At 42.1% G+C, this 23,035-nt stretch overlaps 1 protein-coding gene and 1 long non-coding RNA gene across 5 annotated transcripts in view; one reads left to right on the top strand and one right to left on the bottom strand.

The window, feature by feature from the left end:
• Window positions 1-302: 302 nt before the first annotated feature.
• LOC146354559 (uncharacterized) lies at window positions 303-22,811 on the top strand. The gene is made up of 3 exons (XR_014788434.1): window positions 303-1,024; window positions 2,578-19,222; window positions 20,439-22,811. It is a non-coding gene; the product is annotated as an uncharacterized LOC146354559 (long non-coding RNA).
• GALNT10 (polypeptide N-acetylgalactosaminyltransferase 10) overlaps window positions 7,290-23,035 on the bottom strand; it is a 108,313-nt gene continuing 92,567 nt past the window's right edge. For 3 of the 4 annotated variants that reach the window (XM_084839224.1, XM_084839222.1, XM_084839223.1), the window contains exons 11-12: window positions 18,963-19,115; window positions 7,290-18,106 (exon numbers count right to left, since the gene is read on the bottom strand). In XM_084839224.1, coding sequence (XP_084695350.1) covers window positions 17,939-18,106; window positions 18,963-19,115 — 321 coding nt within the window. In that variant the 3' untranslated portion in view covers window positions 7,290-17,938. The remainder of the gene's footprint in view (window positions 18,107-18,962; window positions 19,116-23,035) is intronic. The other variant, XM_084839220.1, reaches the window with a different exon arrangement.

Below are 23,035 nucleotides of genomic sequence, written 5' to 3'. Positions count from 1 at the left end.
CCAGGGGGACGCTGCCTGCCCTGCCGGAGAGGACGCCAGGCCAGGGAGCCAGGGCCCCTCCCCACCCGCGCGGACGCGCGCTCGCCCCCTCGCCCCGCTCCCCTGCTCGCCCCCTCGCACTCACACACAAAACCGGCCCGCTCCGCCTCCTCCACTCCGCTCCGAGCGGAAGTCCCGTCTCCGAGCAGCCATTGGCTGCCGGGGCACGGAAGGCGGGGCCGCCGCCGCCGCTCGTGCAGCCTACCGGCCGAAGCGGCTGTCCGTCTGCTGCGATAGGCTACTTCCTGCAAAGGGGGAGGAAGCCAGCGAGTGTTTGAACTCCACAGGCGCAGGCACGGCTTCAGGAGGGAGCTTGGAAGGAGGGAATTTAGGCTGCGACCGTCGAGCAAGTGTCAGGGGGCGAACGCAGAGGGGGACTTGCTTATAAATACGTGAATATGTTCAGATGTCGGAAAAGCAACTTCTGGGTAAGCGTGCGTAGGGCTGCGGTGCTAGAGACCGTAAACAAAAAGGAGTGTCTTGGGAACCGTAAAGGCACCGTAATTGACGCCGCGTCTCCGTTGGCAGTTCAGCCCTATCCACGTCTACTCGGAAGTAAGCCCCATGGCTTTCAGTGGCACTTCTGAGAAGACTGCGGCCGTATTGTCGTATTCGTGCCACGCTAGAATGCAGTGGGCTTTAAAGCAGGGAAGGTCCTGACACAGTGCATCCGTTAGCGACTGTTTTTGTGCTCCAGCGGGCTAACCCGGGGCGATCCTTCTGGATGTCCAGAGACCTACGGTAGCTGGTGAGGAAGGCAATTGGCAACAGGGGTGGAGGTGAGGAGTCGTAAAGGGGGTGGCTCGGAGGGACCTTGGCGAGGAAGGAAGGGAAGCGAGGATGGATGGGAACCAGCGGTGCGGGCTTAAAAGAACTGGCGGCGATCGAGATTCCCTGGGCATTTGGGGAAAATAAAACTCGGAGGGTAGGAAGTCAGGTTCCTGTGTCCTATGGAGCCCCCAGCGAAGAAGAACGCAACAAGCAGGTATGCTCCCTTAGGTATTCTGGCCCAGGTTGTATTGATCTTTGAAGCCAAGACTCAATTATTTGCTTTTAACCCAGAAACAAATTGGGAACCAGCGGAACTCTTGCAGCATTGGTGCTATATATTGCTCCTCAGGAGCCTGAGGTCTGGGGTGTATTTGGAGATGGGATCTAGAACAGGCAAATGGGCAAATCCTCCATCTATTCTTCCCAGTTCCAGCCTCCAGGCCTACTGCAAGATCAGACGGCTGTCTAAAAAGAAAAGTATTAATGGTCCACCTCCACCAGGATCTGGAGACTCTCCAAAGATGCTTCCAGATGAGGTTTTATTGTGCTATGTCCCTGCCTCATTCACAGAATTTTACAGGGGATCCAGGCATTGTCTTCTTCCTGTGTTTTCCCACTGCTGCTTCCTTCATTTTTCTTACCACAGAAGATCTGGTAATTAAGAAAAGGTGGAATAGGTACACAATGCCTTCTGCTTGGTAGTACTATGATGCCTCCATGTGGAAATACCCCAACAGTGAAGAATGCCATAGACATGAAAAAGCTCTAGCAGCCAATTTGGAGGGTCTGACATCTGATAAAGGTGGAACTTGCAACAGAGTCAGGCTACTAGACCTCATGAATAGACGGGTATACGTGGGGAAAGATATCCTGTACCCAGGTGGTCTAGACTGTTGAAGCCAAAAACAAATTATTTGAATTCAGCTGAGAAATAAAGTAGGATTTCTTGCAGTATTGTTGTTATATATTGTTAGCAACTAACCTGGCTGTCACAAACTGAACCAGCTGAAATTTCTGAGCTCTGTTGAAGAGCAGCCCCCTATATAGCACAGTACATTTATAACTGAGAGGATACTGTAGCATGCATAACAATGGCTGGGCCATTTTTGCCAAGAAGGTGCACAGTTCGCTTATTAGTGAGAGGTGACTGTGTGTACTCTTGCCTTTAGCCTGTCTAGGAACCCAACAGAAAACTCAGACCCTGATGCAATTTAATCCTGCCTTGCTTACATTCATACTGGAGTTGTGGTTGGGGTACACAGTCTTAGCGCCCGTCTCCAACTAAAACAAAACTTAGTGGTGTATGATTTGATTTTTCACAGTCATCCCCTGTTATCCTTACATCTCCCTTTCTCCTGCCATTGGCATTTAGGCAGCTGTACAGTTCCTACAGCAAATACAAAAAACCGTGAATAAAAATATAAGAGGCCTGCTGGAGCAGACCAAAGGCCTATCTAATTCAGTGTGCTGTTTCCCACAGTGGCCAACCGGATGATGCTAGGAAGCCCATAAAGCAGGATTTGCCGCCTTTTTTTAAAATAAAAAGCCCCAAACCTAACCTTACAGGGAAGGTGTTCCAGCACTCTGATCATTTTGGCTGCTTTTTTCTGCATCTTTTCCAGGTCTACAGCATGCTTTCTCAACTCTGCCCATTATTCCAAGTGTAGTTGCACTATAGATTTGTATAAAAGCACCGTAATACAGATTGTTTTGTTTTTAGTTCCTAGCATAATAATCCTTAGGATGGAATTTGCTTTTTCATTGCAGCTGCACACTGGGTCAACATCTTCATTGAGCTATCCACCATGACCCCAAGGTCTCTTTCTTGGCTAATCGTCACTCATCAGTGAATATGTGTTCCGAGGTGCATCGTTTTACAGTCACACTGATGCTCACTTGCCATTTTATTGTCCATTCACCCAGTTCAGATTGGATATATCCTTTTGGAGTTCTTTGGAGGTGGCTTTGGTTTTTGCCACCCTGAATAATTTGGTTTTAACTGCAAACTTGGTTGCCTCACTGCTCACCCTGTACTCCAGATGGTTTATTAACAAGTTAAAAAGGACAGAACATAATTTCTTGGGGAACTCATCTTTTTATCTCCCTTCTCTGTAGAAATTGCCTATTTATTCTTACTCCCTGCTCTGTCTTTTAGCCCATTACCAGTTCATAAGATCACCCTTCTTATCCCATGACTGCTAAATTTATGCAGGAGCCTTTGTCAAGGGACTTTGTCAAAAGCTTTTTGAAAGTCCAAGTATATAATATCTACTGTATCACTCCTATCCATATGTTTGTTGACACTCTTGAAAAACTAAAAAAGTTAAGTAAGGCAGGACTTTTCTGAATTCATGTTGATTCTTCTTCGGCAAGACTACTACTCCTATATGCTTGATAATTTAATATTTAATAATGCTTTCTGCCAGTTTATCAGGAAAGGATGTTAAATTGACCTGCTGGCATCTATACTCGGATAACAAGCCTGCATTTGTTCTGTGAGAATGTATGCTTTTCTTTCTCCCAGTTTTGATGTCAAACATAAAACTTGTAGATTATGTTAAACTTAAAACTACACAAGTCAGTAATAACATAGTGCAACATTGTGTTAGTGATTTAATTAAAGTCATACATGTATATAGGTCCATGTGAACTTTGAAGCAAAGCAGAGTTTGGATACCTTCATTTAAACAAATATTGCTGTGCTAAATGAATCCAGAATACCATTACTTCCATGACTAGAGTTTTCTCCCACTTTATGAAAAATAAGTTTAAGATTAGTAATCCAATCTAGATAATTATCCAGAGAGAAGTAGTAATTAGTAAAGCTCAGTTCGAGCCCAACGCTTTCGGAGAACGCCACATGGAAATTGAACGATTTGTTCCTTTCTACAATCAATTTAGTATTTTTTTCATTAAGGACAGTGTGTAAGGGCCAAATTCTGTTTAGGATGAATGTCCCTCTTGTAGTATGTAGCAAAGAAAAGTAGGCACAGATGTTACAAATGTATTATAGCAACAACAAAAAAGAATGTTACTTGATGCCAAAGTTTTAAAATAAACATTTTGGAAGAGAAATGTTCTTAATAATGTGCTTGTTTTGTTTTCAAGTCAAGTATAGCATTTAATCTTTTGAGAAGACTGACCCTGTGAAAGGAAGAAGCACATTTGTTTTTCAGGAGGGTTGTCTCTAGCATAGCCTTTCAGAAAATACAGTAATGGCATTAAGTAAAATTAGCAATATAGTAAACACACACACACACACACACACACACACACACACTCTCTCTCTAAATAAAATGCTGATTATAACTTCTAGAATCACTAGAAGTGTCTAGAGAGGAAAATATGTGTTTTTATTCTTTAGAGGCTAGAGAAGAATGGTGTCATCCAATTTTATTGTTTTGGCACAGGCATTTTGGATAGACAGATGTGACTAGTTCACAGCATCATTAAAGACAGCAGCCAAACATTGAGTTTACTAGATGATCCTGTATCTTTTGAAGTAAATCTCAGAGCCGAATAAAGGTGGCAGAATCCTAAAATAGCATCTGAAGATTAGGAATGACCTTGCCACCATTATGTGTGGGGCCATAGCTCAGTGGTAGAGCACATGTTTTGCATGCGAAAGGTCCTCGGTTCGATCCCTGGCATTTCCAGGTAGGGCTGGAAAAAGTGCCTGAAACCCTGCAGAGCTGCTGCCAGTCAGTATCGACAGTTGTGGGCTGGGTGAACAAATGTTCTGATTCAGTATAAGGCAGCTTCTTATGTTCCTATGCTTTAGTAACATTCAGCCTTGGCTACTGCAATGCATTATACATGAAGCCATCTTTCCAAAGTCTTTGGAAACTTCAGCTTGTTCAGACCATCAGTCAGACTGTTGTCAAGGGCTGAGAGATTGTTACATATCTGGCTAAATAACTTACCATGCAATCCTATGCACATCTACTCAGAAGGAAGTCACATTAAGTTCAATGGAACTTGCTCCCTGGTAAGTGTACACAGGATTGCAGCTTTAATTGGCTCCTATTTTTCCCCCCAGCCATAATTCAAGATGCTGGTTTTGACCTTTAGGTTGCAATCTGATGCATGTTTAGACAGACAAAGGCCTACAATTCCCAGCATGCCTCAGCCACCATGGATGGCTGAAGAGATGCTGGGAGTTATAGAACTTTTTTCTATCTAAACATGCACCTTTAAAGTTTTAAACAGTCTGGGCATAGGCTACCTGAAGGACCATCCTCCCCTGTATGAGCATCGAATGTCATTGGAGGTCTTTCTCCATATGTCCTCACATTCATAATTGTGGAATTCCCTCCACAGGAAGATTTGCCTAATGCTTTCGTTACCTTATATACTGAGGCTTTTGGTGGTTAATTTTATTGCTGTATGGTTTCTTTCAAAAACAATGCACACAAAATAGGCTGGGGGGCAAGGGCTGTTTTCCCATGTGGAACTGGTTTTCCTGGTGACTTGAATTATTGCTGCTTTTTAGTTGATTTTTTTAATGAAATCCATATTAATGTAATATCTTTATTAGGCCAACCAAAAGATCACAAAAAATGTGCAAGCTTTCAATATCTCATCAGGCAAAATGATACAAAAAGCAGGTTTTTAAATGGAGTGCTATTAAGCTTTCTTGGATGTTATCTGACAAAGGCAGTGTAGTGTGTATGATTTTGTGTGTGTAAATAGTTATCTTCTCATTGAGTCTGAAAGCCTGATCTTAAAATATATTCTTCTTTTGTTGTTGTTGTTCAGTCGTTGTGTCCGACTCTTCATGACCCCATGCTAGCATGTAATGTAAGTGGAATGGGATGTACAGATAGGCTGGCATTAGGTTTTAAAACATGACATCATGGTAGGTAGCCATCTATCACTGCCTCATGAATCCTCCAAGTCAGTAATAATTGATGTCCACCCTCCCACCCTAGCTTGCAACTGGGTGCCTAGGACAACTCAATTCACATGTATTGTCCCCTTCTTTCCACACCAGTTTTAACATGTTAGTTCATTTGTGAAATTCAGACTCCCCTCTTCATTGTCTTGTCTGTTGGGTGTCTGTATTCACTACTTGAAAGAACACTATACAATAGGAGAATTTTACCAGGTGTGACTTTTTCCTGTAATAGTACTCTGCTGCACCTAGTGACATACTTTCCATTTTCTTCAATACTAAAGAGGCACAGGAGCCTTCTCAGAGTGCAGACACGGCAGTTCTATGCTTCTCTTGTCCCTCAGTCCTCTGGCTCCAGTTCCACAGTAGAATTTTTCATGAGTCTTAATGGTGCAGGAACTCCCAGTATATATTTGGTAACCCTATCTCATCCACAGTTCCCAAGCCTCCAAACCTCTGCACATCCTCCCTTACAACAGCTTATGGCTCCTGCAGTCCATAAGCTTCATGTGAGATTTTCTCCCAGGCTTAAGTTTATTATTACATTTATATTTCATCTTCTCTCCAAGAAGTTCAGGGTGGTATGTGTAAGATCCCCCCCTTGCATTTTTATCTTCACAACAACCCTGTGATCTAGATTAGGTTAAGAGATAGTGACTGCACCGCAACCCTAGTCCAGGCTGTTAACTACATCGTACCAGCTATCAGCCCAACTATCCATATATGCCACTTGCTCTTTTGCAGCCACATTGAACAAGTAATTTTTGCTGTTTGCATATTAGCATGAGAGAGACTGACTTACTATTAAGGGAGTACTTTAATTCAGTTATATGAGTGAAGAATAGAGGTTGCAGAAAATGTATCCAAGTATACTGGGAAAGGCTAAGTGGAGGAAACAGTCAAACACTTGCTTTAAAACAAGAACTGTTACAACATTGTTGGACCCAATATTCTTATGAAAAAAGAAAAGCTGATTTAACGTAGACAAATGAAATGACAAATCCAAAATTTGATAGGTGTAATTCCTTCCAAACAGCTCCAATTTATCATGTGGCTGGCTGATGTGATAAGCAGTGATTTGCGACAACCAAATTATTTTTTATATTCAAGATTTTCAAGTGCAACACAATTTTCACAGAAACAAACATCTGAAAAAGTACTTCTTACAAAAAAAGTGATAAAAAGCAACAGGTCAATGCTTGGAATAGACAGCGGATTTAGACTGCTCCAAAGGATAGTTTAGAAGGCCGTACGATCAAAACAAACCTCTGCCTAATCCAGAATATTTGATCTGGGGAGACTTCCAGACAAAAGGCTCCTAGAGGTATGAATTGGGAGATATTGTACAACAGTTATATCTTTTTTTCCTTAACAAATCTTTGCATTATGAAAAAAGATGGAAGCGGTGGTGGGAAAACATAGGAGGGCTATGAGTGAAAGATGTTGTCTTGACCCCCCCATAAAATTCTGTGAACAAGACAGGGCTTTGTCCGGTAGTACCCTTGCTTTTTCAAAGTAATCAATCCCTCTTCTCTCATCCACAAAAATGCCTTGGCTGTTACAAAAGAGAACTCTTCCACAAGTCTTCAGAAAAGGACACAATAAAAATTTATTTTAAATATATTATAAAAGAAAGTCCATCTGGTTCTTAAAAACACTACACCTTACATCCAAATGATTTCCAGTTTATCAACGATACTACATTAAAGTGCTAGACATCCTTTACCTCCCCCAACACAACAGGACATTATCCCAAGATGCACAAAATAAATACAACAATTTATGCAGCAACATCCAATTTCAAAGAAATTGTTACGCATGCATTACAAGGTGTGAAACTAGAAACTGAAGACTGCCTCTATAATTTCATTTCCCCCCTCCTCCCTCAAAACAGATTTGGCCATTTCATACTATTGCTGGAAGAGCTAATGTTTTAGCCAGTTAACATGGTTACATACCATGCAGTGTCATGAACTTGGTTAATATAATTTTATTTGGGATAAAAAGTACCTACTCATCAGTGATAATGTAATGCACCTTTATGGTTTTAGCTGATCCAAATTAAAACCCTCTCATCTGCTAGAAATTCTGAACCATTACAGAAGAATTTGGATGGCCCAGAACAGAACGTAGTTCAAAACAGCCCACTATTAATGGGTCACAAATGAGACATTTGAAACAAATCTAAATGGTCATCTTGTTCCATATATGATATTTACGCTGACATGTGACCAAAAAATGGTTATTTACATCTAAGATTTGTAAAACAAATCAAGGACCAAACTAGATGCAACATTGGCAGCTGCGTCTCTCCACCAAATCACATCTAAAGCAGTTTTTTATTTTAAGAGCAAAATGGCAAGCCCAGTGAAAGGTGCTAAGCTGTCATCCTTCCTGCAGTGTACCTCCTTGGAGGCTGTCCCACTATCACTTCCTATATCAGAGTCTAGCTGTGAGTAAGCCTGGCTGGATGAAAAGGTCATGTAGGAATGGGCCACAGAAGGTAAGTGGCAGGTGTGGGGAGGGTTCAGCACCACCCACAGTTTGCTCTGAAAATCACCCCTTTGCTTTATATCTGGTTTGGGCAGACCTGCATGGGTGTGTTCCCATTACATCCAATTTGGACTCTGGTTACCCACAAAACGTGCAAATTCAGAAAGTTGAGAAGACACACATATGCTGGTGGTATCAGACTACTTTTAAAACTAACTCATTGGAACACTTCCTCAAAGAAATAAAATTGATGGAAAATGGCTTGGTATTTATAGCATGTTAAGGAACCTCTTTATTACTCTTCATAGGAGACAGACAGGCTGCCTAGGCCTTTGAGCAACAAATGCACACTAGGGAGTAAACCCAACTGAAATTAATGGGATTTACTTCTGAGTAAGTAGGCATAGGATCAGGTTGTACTGTAAGTTAATCCAAGACACTGAAAGTGTATTCAGCTCTTCAAGCAGCTCTTTAATAGGGATACTTCATTGTGCATAGGGGGTTATCATAGACGCCTAACACTAGTTTAGACTCTCACACACCAGTGGTGCTTATATCAATGCTAGCACTCAGTGAATACTCCTGTAAGCCATAAAGCAAGCTTCTATAAGCTGTCTGCTCTTTTTAGCTGGGAATATTCTTACATCGCAGCTCCATAAGAAAAATAAATGGTCAAAATAAATGTTCAATCAAATCAGTGAATCTATGGTTTTTATGGTAAAAAGGTTCCTTTTATACAACCTATTGATCCTTGTAAAGATAAAGTCATATCAGGCACACCACCACTATGGCCTACAGGAACAATATATTCACAGAATGTGTTGATATTACCCACAAGTTCCTACCTTTTAACAGATCTTGGTGTCTGCTGAACACTTGCTGGTATTGAGGCTTTCAGGTCCTAAAGGTTCTAGCTCTTTGTTCAGTTGAATGAAACAGATACCACTGTGAAAAGGTATTCAATCATGTACGAGGGTGGGAACAACTCTCTGACTTTTATGACACTGAATAGATATGGGCACATATGCCTCATGACCCATACCCCTTGTGGAAGCTACCCTGTTTTGATATGCCTTGGAGACTATGCCAGTGGAGGATACAATACTGTGAACATTGGATGTTTGTATGCCAACATTTGGGTTCAGTAGCCACTCAGAAAGTTCAGTCTGGATTAACCCTAATGGTGTGGGTAGGGATGCTTGCTTATTTCCTTCCCTACCATGTTTGCTTTGATTAAGTGAAACCCAGGCATTTTCTGGTTTTCTAAATCAAGGCCAGTATATTTCCATTCTACAGTGGGAGCTTGAAATTGGATATTTAAACACAAAAATTCCCCCTCCAAACATTACTAATTACACACTGCACTGAACTCTAGTATATCCCACACCCCACTCCACTGTTGTCCAGCAAGGCACTAGGAAATTGTTCAAGTTTAGGCATTTGCTGTACATTTGCATTTTAAAAGGCACTTCTTTATTTTAATGATGCTGTTAAATTTGATTTTAATGACACTGATTATTCTCCATTTTACCAAGGAGGGGGTGTTTGCATGCAAGAGTTTTCTAAAGCAGATAGGAACATTTCCTGCAGCTAGGATAATTTAGATGGCTTCCAAGGATTCAGATAGTATCACTGCTAGCAACAAGACACATTTCAACAACTACAGCAAATATTCAAAATGTGGAGTTCAGATGCCATGCTTGAATCACTGCATCTAGGTGGGGAGCCACTTCACACAAACTGCTTGTCCTATGGAACTACATTTCAAGCAGCAAATTTATGAATTGGGCCTGATTGGAAAGACAACTGAGGAGCAAGTTAACACTGGAGGATAGCAGTGTGTACAAAGACCCAGTATCAGCACAGTTGAACGGCATTTTGCCACAAGAAAGCTGCTTGCAACTTGAGGTCGAGTGGAGTGTGTAAGCATGCAATCCTATGCATGATTAGACAGAAAAATGCTGGCTGGAGAATGCTGGGAGCTGTAGAACTTTTTTCTGTCTAAACATGCATAGGATTGTACCCTAAGAATCTTACATTGTATATCCTAATAAACTTGGTTAACAAAATATTTTCAGTTAATTGATGACCTTTTCATAGGGAACACTGACATGCAGGTAAGTCTCATAGACCCGTGCTTTCAGTATTAGTATTATAATTAAAACAGGAACACAGACTAATTACAGATGAAAATGGTGAGATGGATTTTCATTTCTCAACCAGCAGGTGGCCCGCTGTAACAATGCATTTCACTAATTGGCCAGGCCTTCCAGAGCATTGAATGCATCATTAAGGTGGAGAAATAATGGAATGCCACTCAGCCAGATTAGTGGGAAAGGTATTGTCCTAAAATATTTTTTGAATAGACATTTATATTGCTGCAGAAAGGAAGCCTTTAAGATTAGAATTTTCATAGTCCTTTTAACATTTAATTTTTAGCATTGTATTTGGTTCCAGTGGATTTCTGACAATATTGCCACACTACAAAGCCAACATAGTGTAGTGGCTAAGAGTGCAAGCTGGGAAGTCCTTAGTTGAAACTTGCATTGTTAGATAGCCTTTGGCAAGCCATTAGCTTTCATCTCAGTCTCAAATGACACTAATACTGGCTGAACTTGCAGGACTGTTGTAAAGATTACTATTGTGTGAAGTGAATGTGCAACACTAAAGCATTATATAAATTGTGTATTATTAATCTTGTCTTGAAAAAAATAATCAAGCCAAAATGGCACTTGGCCAGATATTTACTGCAATTATTTCTGTGATATTTGGCTCAGTGCAAGAGTCACACCACTAAAGGGATTCTTGGCTCCAACAGTTTGATGTTTGCTAAAATCTACACAATATATAATGTTATGAGTTACTTTGACTCCAGATTCTGCACTGATGATACAATTATATTGCATTTTCTGCCAGATTTGGCATTTGCAGCTCCAGAGGACTGGAAAGGGGGAGGAGTAATGCTCTCTAATAAGACAACTCGCTAGAGACATTGGGCAACTGAAACTTGAATGCAGTTTGGCAAAAATTATTTAAGGGAGGGGGCAATCCTATGACCCCTACACATTGTCTGAGACAGCGCTCTGACCACCGACGGGGAAGTTGGAGATCCCACTGCCCTCCCCCACCCCCTTGCAGCTAGTGTGGAAGGAACTGCGCTAGCTGCCCCGAGCTCAGAAAAGTGACCTCAGAGAGGGGGAAAAGGGGGTGTTTGGGTGTGTGAGGAGGGAAGGAGACCAGAGAGGCCAGGATATGAGCTATCCTGAGGCCTCTCCAGCCTCCTTTCTTCCCCCTCCAAAGCACTGTCACTAACTGCGTAACTTTTCAACAGAGCTCTTCCCTTTCTTCAAATAACTAAAAAACTACATCATTTAGAATTCCTTCCATTTCTGAAACAGAAATATTAGATGGTGAAAACAGCTAGGTTTGTGACCTATAAGAAAAGGAAAGAGGGATGTTTATAACAGAAGCGTGAATGCATAAGTGTGGCAGAACATTACAACTTGTCTGAGCAGAAAGCTAGATTGACAGCTACAATGCAATACGCACCAACTCCGTCCATTAATCCACATATTGTAGAGCACATGCTAAAAGGATTAGGAAACAAAATTGTGTGGGCAAACATAACTTACTACCAGGAAGAATTAGGAGGGCCACTTCTAACGACGTACCCACCCCAATCTAGGATTTTTCAGGAAAGATTTATGGGACAGGAAACTAGAATCCTGCTTGTGGACATTTCCTGAAAAATCCACATGGGTTCCACATTTGTATGAGATCTTTATCATGGGTCATCCTCTATGGGAAGAAACTGTTAGAATTAGCTCTTGGAAATAATAAGAGATTCTGGTGAGTAACTAGAATGGTCTGCGATTCTATGGCTAAATAGAAAATGTGAAATATGAACTAACTGCCCTTTTGATGTTTAGATTCCTGTTACCTGGCCATCTGGTTAGCAGCCCAATGCAAGCAGTGCTACTTCCTAGATGTATTACTAACCGAAGACATAGGGGCTGCAAAATTCTTCAATGCTTATTTTGCCTTTTTAACAATCAAGAGTGGGCATACTCAGTTATCAACAAGTCTATGAAATAAAGAGTGAAAAATTCCAATTAAGATAGGTATGGAATTGCCAAAAAATATTCAGAATGCTGGAAGATCTAGTAAAGGAGGCCATTATTAACTCCATACTTGCACAAGGAAGCATTCATACCCCAAATTGTCAGGGTGGACACTGAGCCCATAGAATCCCAGAGTAGTTCTGATTCAGAGGAAGAGCAGTCGCTCCTGGGAGAGGAGTGCGCCCCTTTTTCCCAGGGCCCGCAGCTGACAGAGATTCCTCCCACCAACATTCCTAGATTAGAAAGCAGTCCAGGGAATGACCCAGCACAGATAGCAGACTGGGTGGATGCGCGGCGCAGACGCAGAGAGCGGCGCCAAATGCGCGGAAAGGAGGCTTAGTGCCCGGTTGGCGCTCAAAGAACGGTTGCGCCCAGAGGATCCAAGGGAAAAGGGGAGGGATTCTCCCTAGTCCCTATATTCAGGGGTCTGCCTGTAATTGCCTTTCAAACGGGGACCAACTGTTCCAACTTAGGGCATAGGGATGCTACTGCTCAGATCTAGTTGCTACCTGTAGAGTTGTTAAGTTGTAAAAGAAGAATAAAGCTTTGAAAAGAATCCCTTTGTCTGTGTCTGGACTTGGCTACTGGATTAGACTGAGAGAGCCCTCCAAGGAGCCCCTGACACAAATGTCCTTTTTTTCTTCTATATGGTGTTGAATGAAAAATCCCTACATGTTCCATGCACATTTCCCTTTATTGAACACAATAAATAAATCTGAGCACCGTTTGAGTGGACCAGGAGAAATTGTTTTGATAACCAGTGAAAGACTAGTGAGGTAGAAGTGGCAAACCTGTACCTGCTACAAGGGGGGAAATTACTGGGTAATTTATCAGCCTATCACTTGGGAAGTTATTAAAATAATCCACTTGGAAAAAACCTGCAGAAAGCTCCTAGCTATAGGTTTAAAAACAGATCTCATCCAAAACAAGTTGAAGAAAAATGCAGTTTTAGTATATCAAGAAAATGATATATGAGCTTTACTGAAGCTTACAGGGATGACTGATACTATTTTACAGTACAATGCTATGCATGTCTATTAAGAAATAAGTCCATTGAGTTCAATGGGGCTTCCTCCCAGGTAAACGCAGACTTGGATATCCAAAATATGGAGGTAGAAGGAACCATCATAGTTGACAGTTTAAGAAGCCATTCCCAGGATAAGGAATATTAAACTAGGACGAGGTATCAAGTTGGTTTCAGCAAAGATGCCCCACAGTGTCCTGGTCCTGTATTGCCTTACGAAGCATCTGGGCCTTACTGTACTGCTAGAGGAATCTTCCTGTGAGTTGGCCCATGCCCGTTTGCTGCTTACATCAGTAGCTGTCAGGATGGGTTAAACCGTGAGAGGCAGACCTAGCAGTAAGGCTAGATGATTTGTAAGGCAATACAGAACCAGGACAACATGGGGCATCTTTGCTGACCAAGGAAAAGTGTGGGTGCATGGAGGGTAAGTTGTAAGCAAGCACAATCTCTGACATTGCAGATCATGCCTTAACTGATCACAGTGCCCGTCAGTTAAGGCATCAGCTTCCAATGTCTAGGCTTGAGTTAATCTGAGATAGCCTTAACTCTGGTTTTAAACTGGCAGGCTTTTTCATCATTGAATTTCCCGAAGTGTTTGCACTCCTACCCTCTTCTCAATGTATTTGAATCTGCTTTCTTGCAAGTTTACCTAGATGATAAATGGGATTATAAATACTTAACTAATGGTAATCATGATTTCATTTCAAGAACCAGGATTCCAAAATCTCGGAGAGAGTTTCCACAGATAGAAAGCAACGAGGACAGTGAGGGAGGGGGTGGAGCTAACTCATCCCCACTTCCCTTCTGCACGTGTAGAGCTTGCACACTAAGAGAATGGCTGAATGGGGTTAGATTCTCACAACCATCTTAATGATGGTATTAAAGGGACCCATAGCTCAGTGGCAGAGCACATGCTTTGCATTCAGAAGTTTCCAGGTAGAGTTGGAAAAGCACCTGCCTCAAGCCCTGGAGAGCCATTGCTGCCAGTCAGTCTTGACAATACTGGGCTAGATGGACCAACAGTCTGACTGAGTATAAGGCAGCTTCCCCTGTTCCTAATGAGCATACATAGAGTCTGAAGACACATTTAGTGTAATGTGTAAATATTTCCCTATTTTGAGATCCCTGGATAACCTTGTCCTATCACACAGAAAGTAAGAGCAAGGATCAGGGCCCTTGCACTGTTTTTGTGCTTTCAGAAAGATGATGTGAGGCCCAAGATACCTAACCTATACATTTTTTTTCTTTTTTACTCAAAAGTAAACTCATGGGACTCATAGATCAGGACCCTAGAGTAGTGTGTACGGGGCTTTAACTCTTTGCCCTATGCCTGCAGTTTACCTTACAACTGAATGCCGTTTTGCAATGTAAATTGGAGGCACTGGGGGCTGGGCTGGGCTGACCCAGACTGGGACCGCAGCGGCGGGGTGGGGAGGCTTAAACTCTTCCTCCTCTCCCCACCCCAAATGCTAGGGTCCCAATCTGTCTAGTAGTGTGTGGTCTTGAGAGGTCACATTCCATAACTAAAAGAATAGGCATGGCATACAGAACACAGAACACTGGAGTACTGGCAACATTCTAGCTTCAGAATGAAACAGAATGCCTGATACAACTTTGCCAGCAGTTGCTACCATGGGACAGAAAATCTTAATAAGTTTAGAACCACTGCTCAGAATTTCACCAAACCAATGAAAGGCACATCTCCTTATCAAGCCAGAATAATGTACATCAGTAGTTTTCGCCAAAATGTAAAGAATTATATGATATGCTGCAGTTTGGGAAAAAAAAGTACAAATATGTGTATTTTCAGCACTTTTTAACTTGCTGTACCTATGGCAAATTTTATTGGACGGGTTTGAAATTTTGCACAATTGTAGCATCAGGAAGATGACAGATGCCAAGTTTCAAGTTATTAGCTCAGCAGGTGTAATTTTTTATAAGCAGCAAAATTTTGAGGCTTATAATGGCGGAAACGTTTTTTTTTTTTGGAGACTCACCTAAACAGGCTCTCTTGTGCCCCTTTCATATTGGATAAAACTACAGTTAACACAGAACTGGAGAGGCGATGTTTTAGAATTCAAAACTTGCTAATCTGAGAAGCTAAGTGGAAAAAAACACACAAATCATCTTCATTAAAGATTTTAAAGATGTTCACATAGTTCAGGGATATCAAACCTCTAGCCGTGGAGTCTCCTTGGGATCCTCCTTGCTCTTATCTTCAATGTCAGACTGGAGATAAGAGCGAGGATGCAGGCAGTGGGGGACTCAGCCAGTGCTATAAGGAGTGGCTGCCGCTCCTAGTGCCAGCCACATCCCCTGCTCTGCGCTGAGGGACCGCATGGAAAAAGGCAAAATGGGCTGGGGGATGGCGTGAGCTGGTGTGGTCACACCCACTGAAAACATCCAGTCTACGGAGGGCCCAGTGGCAAGCACTTTGGCCTCACGCCTGAATGTGGTTCTGCACCCCTGATGTAAGTTATTTGGAATGGGAATGGTACAAAAAGGGCTGAGCTCTGAAGGGTGCTGAACTATATTGATTCTTGACTACTTTTCAGTTTTTGTGCATCATTTCTGCTAAAGCTTTATTGTAGGATAATCTGTAGAATTCTATAATGTTGTGCATGTCATCCTAAATGTTGTTCAGTGTCACCTCAAATTGGTTCTATGTGGAACATAATTACATTGATAGAAACAACAGGTTGGCCACTAGAGTTACACTGCAATCTTAAACATGCTTATTTGGATAATTACTGATGTCATTGGGAATAAAATTTCATCGAGTGAACTTCTGTCTTTAGCCTTAGTTCTGTTTGTATACATGAGTCTTTTAAGGAAAAAGCTACGATGCCTGTGAACTAAACAAATTATTCATGACACAACTGATTCGCTTAACTAGTATTAGTTACAAAATGAGCTAACAAATTATGTTGCAAGTGCGGTACAAGACTGAATGGCAAAGGACAAATTTAACCATCATTTGCAGGTGCAGATCACTAATTACAGTGAACTTGCAAATCATATGCAATAGGCGAGTTTCAGGTCCTGATCTCCCCAACATCAAACCTTGTCCAAAATGAAAACTGTACTGTGTGATTCCTTGGGAAGTTACACTATAAAATGGTCCTGTATTCCAAAACTATAGTCCTACTGAAAGCTAAGCAATTATTTTAGCAGCAGGCTGTCACAGCAGTATAAAATACACTCTCCAGTTCATAATAGGCAGACAGCATGGTACGTGAATCTGAAACTGCAGTTTCTCATAACTGAAAAGATTTTATGAAGGAGGAACAAAACACTGAAGAAATCTGTGCTGTTTGGCCTCCAATTAAATGGCCAATTATTTTGTAAAAGACATAAGATGATATTTGTGTACAGCACATATTTTATTTTTTCCTCAAAACCTTTAATATTTGTCCAGAAGTCATTATTTGTTAAGTACTCAGTAGAACTAGCATAAAGCTAAAGCTGGTTGCTGTTGTTTTTGTGCTGAATATGGATCTAGTACCTAGAAATGATTAAGTGACAGAGAACTTACAAGTGCTAGTGCTGTATATATGGTGATAAGCAACAGTAGACACTGGATGGATTTATGCATCATCTGTTCAATCTGCTAAACAAGTTCTGTTGCTAATTTTCTTTTTAAAATTTTGCTATTTGAGACCGGCATTGCTTGTTTTGGTAGACCAGAACCTTTGCAGTTACAAGAACCTCAAGGTAGGAGTCTGGAATACACACATTCAAATTATAACAATTTACATAATATTTACATTTTGGCTTGTATCATCTGCCAATAGAACAGACACTGCTGGCAGAACAGATTCCCCCTCCCCCTTGCATAGGGGATCTGCTGGAGTAGATGGGGGAGGGCATCGGGGGTTGCAGGGGGAAGAGGAAGTCCTGTTATGCAAGTTAATTTCTGCTCGCATGATGTTTGATGTTGCCCTTTATGCTTCATTCACATTGTAAAACAGGAGTTTTAGAAGAGCTGTCAGGTTTTTTTAGCCACTGCTGGAAGAATGAATGAAATGTTAGTGAGAAAGAGTTGTGCAAGACAAAGACAAGGAGCTCTAAGGAGAAAGAATCTGTCCCTTGACCATTACTAATTACAGATAGAAAATCCAAGGCAGCACCCACACATCTTCTATTCCTGCTGCCTGCCACAAAAGGCAGAAGGAACTTCATACAGCCAGAACAGGCAATGTGATTAGCTGGTACCAACACTGCCCTTAACTATCTAGACACAACACTCACCCTTGGATGCAGTATGGATCCATGGACTTGGCTTTGAGACAATGCGTTAATTCGTGACTGTTGCACATCACCTCATGGGGAAAAAAGCTAGGTTGAGATGTGACCTTAATAGCGGAGAATCTTAAGATTATGAAGTGGCAACGTGGATTTCTAGACTTCCTGCTAATGGGATTTAATTACCCAAAAGATAAAGATGCAGCATCATCAAAGTAAAGACTGGCCTGATAGTCACACCCTCTCCTGAGATTCTCCCTTTTACCTTATTTTAAAAAATTATTCTTTTAAAAAATTTGTCATCTCCCCTGTAAAAACTATAGCTGTAATATATACATATATAGACAGTCTTTAAAGATCGAGGTTCTTATTAAACTTTTCCAAGACTGTTGAGTTTGTGTGTTCAAATATCCACTGCTGTGTTGAAGATGAGGGATTACATGTGTTCATGAAGATTTTTCGGTCACTTTCACTACAGTCCATACAGCTGCCACTTACTGGGTGGTAAAGGGTCTTGTCCTGAGGATGAGAATTAGAAATGAATTTGTTAGACTGCGGAATATGCCAAAGTGGTATTTGCCACTTCATTAATTATCATCTAACAGCAGCTTTAGTTCAGTAAGTAGTATTTCTTGTATTCAGCATGCTTTATTAATCCTGACTATATTCACTGTTTTTGCTTTTGGTAAGCTGACCTGAACAACTTTTAAATAAGTCTTCGCAACTGAAATATAAAAGGGTACTGATGAAGGCTGCACTTTTCCAAATCCAAACTCAACATATTATCCACTGGATCTCACTTGGAAACATGTTTTGTGGAAGAAGCATATTGTTAACTTCCTGTTATTGTCTTCCAAACTTGCTGAAGCACACACTGAAATATCTGAGCTACACTTTACCTAGCCTGGATGCATGTCTGGTGTTTTAAGACTCCTGGAAGTAATACAACATCATACATTTACTGACATTATGAGCAGAGCTTGGTGATCAGACCTGGGCCTAGAGCATCCCTGGAATGGGGTCTTGCCCAATTGGCAACCCAGTCTACCCACCTTGACCTCAGGATTCTATATTCTGTATTATGAGGCTTTATGTTCTGCTGCCATGAAATATCCTTGGTTTTGATGTTTACCTGGTTGGTTTGAGGCAAACCATCCAGTAAACATAATAACATGTGTGTTTTTAATATAGGGAGACAACTATAAATGCCCTATTTTTCTCATGGCTAATTTAAAACCCCCCATTAACAGCTCCTTTTGTGAAGCAACAATTGGGTTCCCTGCACTTGCAGCCATATGACCAAAATAGTACAATATTAATCATATTATTCAAGATGTCACAGGTGACCATAATGGTTTGACACAATTACACTCACTTTTCTGTATTTCCACAGCTGATTCCCCTTCATTCCATGACAGTCATAGAGAGTCACTGGGCTGTTGTGAAAAACAGCATCAAAACAAAATTTCTTTGTGTGCTGGGGATCTCCCGGACGGATGTCTTCTCTCCAACTGAACGTGAATACCTGCTAGGACAAGCATCAGAGGATAAAAACTCAAAGTTCTTCTTTATGATCACCCATGTCCTTCAGATAGCTACTCAGTATATGAAGAACTACAATGTCCTTAGGGCAAGGTAAGAAATTCAAGCATGTATCTAAAACAAAAAGCTGCCACCAGTCACATACAGTTTATGGTAGTAGATACATCAAACTTTTTGTGTGCTAATTTAAACTCTGATGAGATTCTAGCAGACTAGACATGTTACTTACCTGTAACTGCAGTTTTTAGAGTGGGCATCTGTGCATTCTCACCAATGGGTTCTGCATCTGTGCAGAGATTTGATCAGGAACATTCTAGAGCTAAGAAATCTTTGGTGGAGTACCCTCCTCCAACCCAACTCTTCCTGCTCAATTCCAGAGACTGCTATAGGAGCAATACGGCGAAGCAAAACAGGAAAACAAGCCAAGGCAGGCACTGAAAGCAGGGATGGGGAGTGGGCTGTGTGAATGCACAGATGACCACTCAAGGAACTCTTTATAGATAAGCAACCTGTCATCCTTCTTCATGTTCTCTGTCTATCACATACATGGGTTACTCTTGCTATATGATACTGTTTGGTCTAGGTAGAAGGCAAAAGCTCTGCAGACATCTAGTAACAAATAAATAAACATTATCTCTCTCTCTCATATGGTTTTAAGTTCTGTGAACCACCCAGACAGCTTTGGCTATTGGGCGATAAAGAAATAATATAAATAAATAGTAAGTAGAGATGTTCAACGCCAAATATGGATTAGGCAAAATACTGGTAAAATTATTTCTGCCTCACATGAAAGGAGGATGTGATGTTGGGCACAAAGACAATATCTGGGCAGAGAACCATCTTATCTCTGTGGAGGCTAGATGCAGGGGGTCAGCTCTCAAAGCACAGAGTTCACTCAAATGGTGTACAAATATGACCACTACCAAGAACGCAATCTTTTGAGTCAGAAACTGGACAATACAGGTGGCAAGAGACTCTAACAGACAAGACATAAGGCTGCTTAGGACCACTGAGAGGTTCCATGCTGGAACTGGGGGCTTATATGATGTGTATAGGTTCAGGAGGCTCTTCATGAATCTCTGAGCTATAATTTGAGAAAAAACAGAAACACCTATCGGCATGTGGCTTCTGGAAACTGCAACCAGGTAAACTTTCAGGGAAGAGACAGACAAAACAAACACAAAAACTGCAAACATATTCTGCAACAGGCAGGTGACTGATCAAAACTATGTGAGAATGCATAATGAACAAAGCACATCCACTTGGCTGCATTGGATCATCAAATAAAGGGTTTATTTGTACCTTCTAGGATTTGCGGTATGTCCTGTGACAGATCCATCAGGGGTATATCAGTCACACTGTGAGGCACCACAACTGCATGTCCAGATGGTGCACATGCTAGATCCTAAGATGGAAGGTTCGGCATGTTTGGTATCCAGAGGTATGTCCTATGTGTCCTTCATGTCCTATGAGACATGAAGAGGACCATAAACTGTGGCTGACAAGGCCATCAGGATGCAATCCGCATTGGCCTGTCCTATCTTTACTGCCTCTTGTGATCAGTAGGATTGGAGGAAAAACACAGTGGACTACAGGAACACTTCCCCAGAGAGCTGCCATCTGCTCCTGCTCTGCTGCAAAAGCAAGTGCATTTGCGATTGTGGGAGGTGGTGAAGAGATCCACCCCTAGCATCCACCGCTGTCTGAAGAGAAGGTGAATATTCCGGGAGCCAGCACCTATTCACGTGAGCATGGCCAATTACAACCGAGAAAATCTGTAAGAAAGCTGCCACTGCCAGACATATGGCAGCCAGGGGTATTCTCCAAGGTATAGATCCAGTGCTAGGTGTAACAGGTATGCAATTGCACACCCCTCTTTGATGATATAAAATACTGCAGCAATTGCATCCGAGGAGAATTAAACTGTGTGGCCCATGAGGGTGGTTCCAAAGCTTAGAAACCCTTCCTCACTGCTAATAGTTCTAGGGCCCTCATATGGAGGCTCTGCCAGGCACTATGAACCCTCAGTCACCCACAATGGGCTCTCCACTCCATCTTTTGAAGGGTCTGTAGTGACTATTTGTGACAGATGGGTTAAAACAAATTCCCCCCCCCCCCCCAAAAAAAGAAAAAAAGATTAGACTGGTAAGTCCACTGGAAGAGGAAGCATTGAACTAACTGTGGTAGGCTGAGATGGATAAATTTGGGATTCTGTGCAGGGTGCATCATGTTTAGTTGGCACACCCAGAGCTGGGCAAATGGTGTTAATGTGGTAGCGCAGGCCATCAGCCCAAGCAACCTCTGTATCCAAGATGCCACTACTAAATGAGTGCAGGAGTTGTTTACCACCATGGAGGCCAGGGTCATGGCCCTGTTAAGAGTCAGGTAAAAGTAGCATCTTGTGAAGTCCAAACATGTTCCTATACATTGAAAACACTGTGCCAGGAAGAAATGCAACTTCTCTAAATCCATATAAGACTGAGTGTTGCCACAAGATGAAGCATGTTGCTTTGACAAATGATGCAGGATCAGATGGCAGGGAACCAATCCTCAGTGTATGAAAATATTCCAACTCCCAGGAGATGAAGGTGGGCCACCACCAGTACTGTGCATTTGGTAAATATCCTTGGGGTCATTGCAAGACAAAAGGGAAGACCACAAAAATGGAAGCAGCAGCTCCCTACGACAAGACTCAGAGAATGCCTGTGATGCAGTCCGATGGATATATGGAAATATGTGTCTTTCAGGTCTATTGATGCAAACCAATTACCCTGGAGGGGAAATATGCTAGCAAGTGTCACTATGTGAAATATTTTGGGCATAATCAGGCTGTTAATATCACTGAAGTCTAGAATAGTTTGCAGTCCACTGTCCTGCTATAACACAAAGAAGCATCTGGAATAAAAACCGATGGATTCCTCCCTGGCAGGAATGGGTTCTATTACTCCCTTTTGAAGGAGCAAGAGAACCTCTTCCTGCAAGTGAGGTGGTGACATGGTGGAACAGGGCATTTCACTTGGAAGGAGTGAAGAAAACTCTGCCACAGGCAATACAAGTGATAGTAAGGACCGATTTGTCAGATGTATTGTCTTCCCAGGCTTCAGCGAAATATTGGCATCACGTGCCAAAGACATGAGTCAGATGGATGGGGGCCCTGAAGACAGGCAAAAGTGCTGCTTGTCCAGCTCTGGGGGCTTATGGTGAGACATAGGCCTGAACTTGGATGAAAAGGACCTCTCTGAGTTCTGAGATGGGAGGCTGGCGAGAAGACTGAAGTCTGTCAGTATGAAGAGTCTCTGTTCCAAGAGAGACTGTTGCATTGTGAGTCCCATTCAACAGGCTGTAGTCTTCATCTTTTGCACCTTATCTAGAGTATCATCAGTTTTATCACTAAAATGTACTTTCCTATCAAAGGGAAGGTCTCTAGCGTGTGTGGTGGCCTCCTGGGTAAGGCTGGCAGATTACAGCCAGCTATGACTCCGAACAGCTATAGCTGCAAGCCATCTCTTTAGACATGCAGACCTGATTTGCACAACATGACAGCCCACCATGGCTTAATTTACCCACAGGGGCTGGTATGTCGTGCCAGCTTGCTGTGGCTCTTTGTATTGTGTGAATCCAGGCAGCAGGAGTTGTTTGAGGGTTAGACAGCCCTCAAATAACCCATGACTTATTTTAGGGTTATTTGAGGGTTGTCTAACCCTCAAACAACTCCTGCCACCTGGGTTCGTATAACAAGCCTTGTCAAGCCAGGTGCCTATGTCTGCCATGCAAAAATGGAGCCCGTGGGCAACTGGCGCATCACAACAGCTCCTACAGAAGAATTAAACCACAGTGGGCTGTTGTGTCATGTGAACCAGGTCAATATCTGCCACATGGCAAGACTTGATTTGTTGTTTCATGAGG

Source organism: Heloderma suspectum, chromosome 2 (assembly GCF_057233095.1).
Source record: "Heloderma suspectum isolate Gila_16-S chromosome 2, 16-S_ref, whole genome shotgun sequence".
Classification (NCBI taxonomy): domain Eukaryota; kingdom Metazoa; phylum Chordata; class Lepidosauria; order Squamata; family Helodermatidae; genus Heloderma; species Heloderma suspectum.
This window is presented reverse-complemented; position numbering and strand designations above follow the sequence as displayed.